The sequence below is a fragment of the Muntiacus reevesi genome, chromosome 5, assembly GCF_963930625.1.
Source record: "Muntiacus reevesi chromosome 5, mMunRee1.1, whole genome shotgun sequence".
Taxonomy (NCBI): Eukaryota; Metazoa; Chordata; class Mammalia; order Artiodactyla; family Cervidae; genus Muntiacus; species Muntiacus reevesi.
The window spans coordinates 25,618,316-25,625,431 of record NC_089253.1 but is presented as its reverse complement, the minus strand read 5'-3'; the positions used below and the strand labels follow the sequence as shown (position 1 = coordinate 25,625,431).

General features: G+C 37.6%; 1 protein-coding gene across 1 annotated transcript; it reads left to right on the top strand.

Moving 5' to 3' along the window:
- LOC136169214 (olfactory receptor 6M1-like) lies at positions 1-948 on the top strand. The gene has a single exon (XM_065937024.1). It carries the CDS (start codon positions 1-3, stop codon positions 946-948), a length of 948 nt encoding a protein of 315 aa, XP_065793096.1.
- Positions 949-7,116: the final 6,168 nt, after the last annotated feature.

Here is a 7,116-nt window from a genome sequence, read left to right as displayed (position 1 = left end):
ATGGATGTGCAGAATCAAACCTCAGTGACTGAATTTATCCTGACCGCCTTCCCTGCTCGCCAGAAGCTTCAGACTTTACTCTTCATGGTCCTCTTGTTTACTTACATGCTCACTCTAACTGGAAATGGTATCATCATTTCCCTAATATGGGCTGATTATCGCCTCCAAACCCCAATGTACTTCTTCCTCAGTAACTTAGCCTTTTTGGACATTTTATATACTACATCAGTTACCCCCAAACTGTTGTCCTGTCTCCTAGAAAATAGGAAAACCATATCTTTTGCAGGCTGCATCAGCCAAATATACTTCTTCTTCTTCCTGGGGACAGTGGAGTTCATCCTGCTGGTGGTGATGTCCTTTGACCGCTATGTGGCCATCTGCAACCCCCTGCGCTACACCACCATCATCAACAGCAGGGTGTGTCTCCTGCTGGTTCTGGGCTGCTGGGTGGGGGCTTTCCTGTCCGTGCTCTGCCCAACTGTTGTGGTGTCCAGGCTGCCCTTCTGCCAGAAGGAGATTAATCACTTCTTCTGTGACATCGCCCCTCTGCTGCAGGCGGCCTGCATAGACACTCATTTTATTGAGATGATAAACTTCCTCTTGTCTTCTCTCATCCTCCTGACCTCGCTGGTGATCACCACCATGTCATACACCTACATCATTTCTACCATCCTGCGCATCCCCTCGGCCCAAGGGCGTCAGAAAGCCTTCTCCACCTGCGCCTCTCACATCACTGTCGTGTCTATTGCCTATGGGAGCAACATCTTCATGTATGTGAGACCAAGCCAGAGTCATTCCCTGGAATTTGACAAAGTGACTGCTGTCCTCACCACAATGATGATCCCTCTTCTGAACCCCTTTATTTATAGTCTAAGAAATGAAAAGGTAAAGGAAGTTTTGACAGATGCAGTCAACAAAATTATGTCCTTATTGCCCAGGAAACCTTGAAACATAATTCCACAGGAATCCTTGAAAGTTTGTTTGCTAATAATGGCATTTTCACGTCTTGGACATAATGTGGAGTAAAGCATGCTTGAAGACCATAAAACCAAAGATGTGTGCAAAGAGATGGAAGAACTATGTGCCACACCAGGTACAAAGTATTATGGTCAGAGTCCAGAGGAGGCAGTTCAGCCACAGAGGAAATAACATGCTCTGAACTCTATTACTGGACCTTCTCACACATGGAATTTCATGGATTAATGAAAAACACTGAAGTCAGAAATTTTAAGCCCTCTCTATCACTTTTTTATCAGGTGACACTTAGCCTATCTGAACCTAACATATTATCTGTAAAGTGGGGAATATAGTCTGTGGTTCTTTTTCTTTCTGTTAATGTAGGCTCAACCACGATGGTCTAAGAAATGAAACCACATGTGATTAAAAGTAAGAACTTTTTATGGGTCTTTGCAGACTATTCAGGATGACGAGCTCCAACCCTGACAGCCAGATAATGTAGATAATAATAACAATAACAACAACAAGCTAAGGAAAGGAATAACATGTTCCAATGTTTGTACAGTATACTCCAATATGTACATATATATCTCATTTAGTCCTCTTAACCTTGAGAATGTGATATTATCCCCATTTTACAGCTGAGAAAACTTGGACTCAATGAGATTAAGCATCTTACATCACTAGTTTTGAATATATTTATATATGCAGATATATGTGAACTCTAGCCTACTCAAGCACATCACTGTGTCATGAAGTGTGGAATGGGAAGAAACTTAAGGGGAAAAGAGTTAACATGAAAAGCTATCCATAAGAGCATTCCCCGCCAATTCTAAGTATCGAGAAAACCTGCAGACCAAGGAGTATCAGATGAGTGAGAACAGATTGTGAAAGGCATTGTGTTGGAAAGAAAACCAATTATTCAGAGGCAGTAACTGACAATGAGTCCAGACTGATTGTCTGTGGCAACTGCCCAAAGTGGTCATCATCTATAGAAGAATATGTGTCCTAGGATGCATTTGGTTGGGGAAAATAAAAGCAGAAAAGTAATCGAGCTAGCTTAAGTAACATTGGTATTTATTACAATAATAATGAAGAATACCACATAAAACCTCAAAAGGTAAGAAACAGCAAGACCTGCTAAGGATAAATATTAGTAGCTAGAACTCCTTAAAAATCCAAGGCAGACCCCTCTTCCCTCTGAATCTCTGATCTTGCTCTAGCTTTCTAGAGCAGGCTGAATGATGACCCTGAAAGATATCCATACCTAATTGCTGATCCTGTGAATCTAAGTAACATAGAAAATTTATATGGTGTGTAATGGTACCTCATTGTGGTTTTGATTTGCATTTCTCTGATAATGAGTGATGTTGAGCATCTTTTCATCTGTTTGTTAGCCATCTGAATGTCTTCTTTGGAGAAATGTCTGTTTAGTTCTTTGGCCGATTTTTTGATTGGGTCGTTTATTTTTCTGGAATTGAGCTGCAGGTTACATGCCAGTCAGGATGGCTGCTATCCAAAAGTCTACAAGCAATAAATGTTGGGTGGAGAAAAGGGAATCTTACACTGTTGGTGGGAATGCAAACTAGTATAGCCGCTATGGAGAACAGTGTGGAGATTTCTTTAAAACTGGAAATAGAACTGCCATATGACCCAGCAATCCCACTTCTGGGCATACACACTGAGGAAACCAGATCTGAAAGAGACACGTGCACCCCAACGTTCATCGCAGCACTGTTTATAATAGCCAGGACATGGAAGCAACCTAGATGCCCATCAGCAGATGAATGGATAAGGAAGCTGTGGTACATATACACCATGGAATATTACTCAGCCGTTAAAAAGAATTCATTTGAATCAGTTCTAATGAGATGGATGAAACTGGAGTCCATTATACAGAGTGAAGTAAGTCAGAAAGATATAGAACATTACAGCATACTAACACATATATAAGGAATTTAGAAAGATGGTAATGATAACCCTATATGCAAAACAGAAAAAGAGACACAGATGTACAGAACAGACTTTTGGACTCTGTGGGAGAAGGCGAGGGTGGGATGTTTCGGGAGAACAGCATCGAAACATGTATATTATCTAGGGTGAAACAGATCACCAGCCCAGTTTGGATGCATGAGACAAGTGCTCAGGCCTAGTGCACTGGGAAGACCCAGAGGGATCGAGTAGAGAGGGAGGTGGAAGGGGGGATCAGGATGGGGAATACATGTAACTCCATGGCTGATTCATGTCAATGTATGACAAAACCCACTACAATATTGTAAAGTAATTAGCCTCCAACTAATAAAAATAAATGAAAAGAAATAAAAATAAAAATCTTAATCAAAAAAACTTTATATGGCAAAGCAATTCTGCAGGAGAGATTCAAATTAAAGATCTTGAGATAGGGTGAGGATCTTGACTTACACAGGTGGATACTAACTGTCATCACAAGTGTCATTATATGAGACCACACAAAAGAAGGTAATGTGATCATAGAAGCAGAAATTTGAAGTTGCTGTGCTGCTGGCTTTGAAGATGGAGGAAGGAGCCACAGGCCAAGGAATGCACATCTCAAAGCTGAAAAAGCAAAGCAAAAGATTCTTTCTCCCCATAGAGCCCTTGGAATGGCCCAGCCAACACCCAGGTTTAGGCCCAGTGAAACTGACTTTGGATTTCTGTCTCCAGAGCTGTAACGGAACACATTAGTGTTATCGAAGCCACTGTGTAGTAGTTGGCTATAGCATCTTAGCAAACTGGTACTACAAATTTCATGTATCTCTCTCTGCAGACTATTTATTTCCATTTCTCTGTGCATATGGAAGATAATGGCTGCTTCAGTCATTTGCAAATATATTTTTTTCAGATAATTCCCTGGTAGTCCAGTGGTTAGGACTCCATACTTCCACTGCAGTGGGCACGGGTTTGATCCATGGTCAGGGAACTAAGATCCCACATGCTGTATGGCATGGTCAAAAAAAATATCCATCATAGGTATATTCAATATATATGCATGTATACTGAGTACATTTAAATATATTGAGATATATATACGATTTACATGGATTTTTTTGACTGTGCTCCACAACTTGCAGGATCTTAGTTTCTGAACCGGGGATTGAACCTGGGCCCACAACAATGAAAGTGCCGAATCTTAAGCACTGGACCACAAAGGAATTCTCTATTTTATTTTAGGATATGTATTTTAAATTACCTTTATTCTAAATCCAAATTCCTTGAAAGGTTCACTGGAGTGAATGGTCTGACTGGTCTCACTGAAGAGAGATGATGTCTTCCCCAATTCTCTTTTTGTAAGAGGAAAGTTGGCAAAAGGTAAATTGCCCTCTGTCCACACAGCCCCTGAGCAGGTACAATGGGGACAAGCATCTAAAAAGGGAGCTTGAGAACACGGAGAAAACAAGAGGCATCTTGAAGATCAAACTAGGTCACTACCAGTTTGGTCATGGGTCATCTAGCTTTGTAGACAAAGATGAAGACTTTAAGAATTGGCAGGAAACCCTCATGGGAGAGCAAGCAGAGAAAGTGCTATCTTCAGAACGGATTCAAATACTATAATATATTATAAAATAACACAGGCCATCAAAAAATAAAGCAGTGAACAAATGTTTAAAGATCAAAAGAAAGTAAAACAGTATCACCAGGAATGAAGCATCCATATAATTTTCTGCTCTGTACTCATAATCAGACATTCATTAAGAAGAATTTTGAAAGTTACTTAGTGTCCATAACAAAATTAGCAGTTCAAAAGAATACAAATTTGTTATCTTATAGTTCTGAAGTCAGAAGCCCAACACAAGTCATTACCAAGGCTATCATCCCAGAATTGTATACCTGGTCCCTCCCCCAAGTGGAAACAAACTTCTTATCTAAATTTCAGGAGGAAGCTGCAAAGAGGAAAACACTGGTTAGAACTAACTAGGCCCAAGCTGGCAGAAGTTTTGATCTTGAGCCTCATCATATGGTCCTTATAATTCATTAGCATGCTAAATGACAGTCCCACCAACACAATGACAGTTAACAATTACTAAGACAACAACCCAAAAAGCTTAAGCAAGGACCAACAATCAACAAAGTGAAAGGCAACCTATGCAACAGGAGAAATATTTATGAACCATGTATCTTGATAAGATCTTAACATCCAAAACTCATGAGGAACTAATACATTGCAAAAGCAAATATATATATAGCTATATTATTTATTTAGCAAATAATACATATATAAATAATATATTATTTATTTAGCAAATATACATATATTTGCTATTGCAATATATAAATTCCTCATGTGTTTTGGATATTAGCATCTTATCAAGATACATGGTTCATAAACAATATAAGATTGCACTTATATAATATTCTAGAAAATTCAAATTATGCTGACAGAAAACATCAGTGGTTGTCAGGTGCTGAGGTATGGAGGAAAAGCATTTACTTGCAAAGGTCATGAAAAATGTTTAAAGAAATGTTAAACCAATGTTGTACTGGTAATGGTAGCTACGTAACTGTGTACATTTGTCAAAGTTCAACAAATTATATACTTAAACATGTTTACTGTCTATAAATCTTATCTCAATAAATTTTTAAATATGTACATACACCATCTATATAAGTAATCTCATTTTGACAAGCATCTTAAAACTTATTAAACACATTATAAATATTTTTTAAGTTTTCCAAGTATCTAGTTCACTGAAACTTTAAATCAGATGTCTAAGTTTTTCTTTAGATAAATAAAATAAGCACCCAAGACGGTCTCTCAGGAGACTAACTTTCTGTCATTAGTAACTTCAGTTCTAATATCCCAAGATTGCAATAATAATAATTAACCTTTTTCAATGCCAAAATCCCAAGAGCCATTCTAAACCAAACCTCTAATGGTAAATTTTAAAAAATCTTTAAATATCACAGTGCTTCTAGTTGTAATCACTTTACAAATCACAAGATAACATCATTTCCTAAAGAAAGTAAGTAAGGTGGATATGTCTAAAATCAAGTCACAATATGCCAGCTGAATGAACAGGAGTGACTAAACAAAGTGATGAAAATTTAGAAGGGTAGTTCAGTGAATGCAAATGTAAGTTTTTTCTAACAACCAAAACCAGTAAAGCAGAATGAGATGCCTCAGGAAATAGCTTCACATCACTAGACGACAGGCAATATGGAATGTTTTTGCACCAGACTATCTCATTTGCCCTTGAGTTCTCTTCTAACCTGACAGTCTGCGGTTTTGAATAGTTCCAAGTTTCTGAATAGATCCACAGAAGATACAGAAATTAACCGAATTGTCAGGTTATTACCTTTCTGTATTGAAAAACAAGATCTGAAATTTGGGAGATTTGGGAAGAAAATCTTTCAGTCTTTTTGTCAGAGGCATAAACCAGAAGTCAGAAGACCTGCTCTTAATTCACGGGGTCTAACTTTCTGAGTCATCATCAAAGTTATCGTTCTGCCATTTTGGTAAAAATGTGATACCGAATATGTGTATTAAAAAAAGATTAAGTGATAACATAACGCTTGGACTTAGTACAAGTCAAAACTTAGACTTTTCTGTAAGAATAAAAGAAAACTGGAGAAAGTAATGAGAGCTTATTAAAGGACACTTTTTCATTCAAATGAAGCAGATGCTGTACTTTAGAAAAAACTGAATAACCATTGGTGTGTTTTTGAGAAAAAGGATGTGTATTATTTGGGGAAGAGTTTCAGGGTAAGACAGAGAGATTTATATGGAATTCAAAATCAAAGCAGTAAAAAAACTATAAGGAATAATGGATGGAAGGCATAAGAAGAAAGACAAAATTTTTGATAATTGAATGAAGAAAATGCCACAAGTTCTACATTCAGGAAGATGTAAGTATATTTTATTATGCATTTACCCATATTTATATTTTAAGCTTCTAGGTCTTAGTAAATTTCTTCATATGTTTATTTTATGAGTTAAAGTCCAATTACTGCTTTGCCAAAAAACATTACTTATGACAGAAGTCAAAGGTGATAGCTTTCCCATAATTATGTAAATTCATGTGTTTAATGTCCCTCAGCTACAATTAAACTTTTTCATATTTTCCTGATAGCAGCACAGATTCCCCATCCCCCCCACCCACATCTTAGTGCTTTTCTCTTATCTGTTGAACACAACGTATGTAT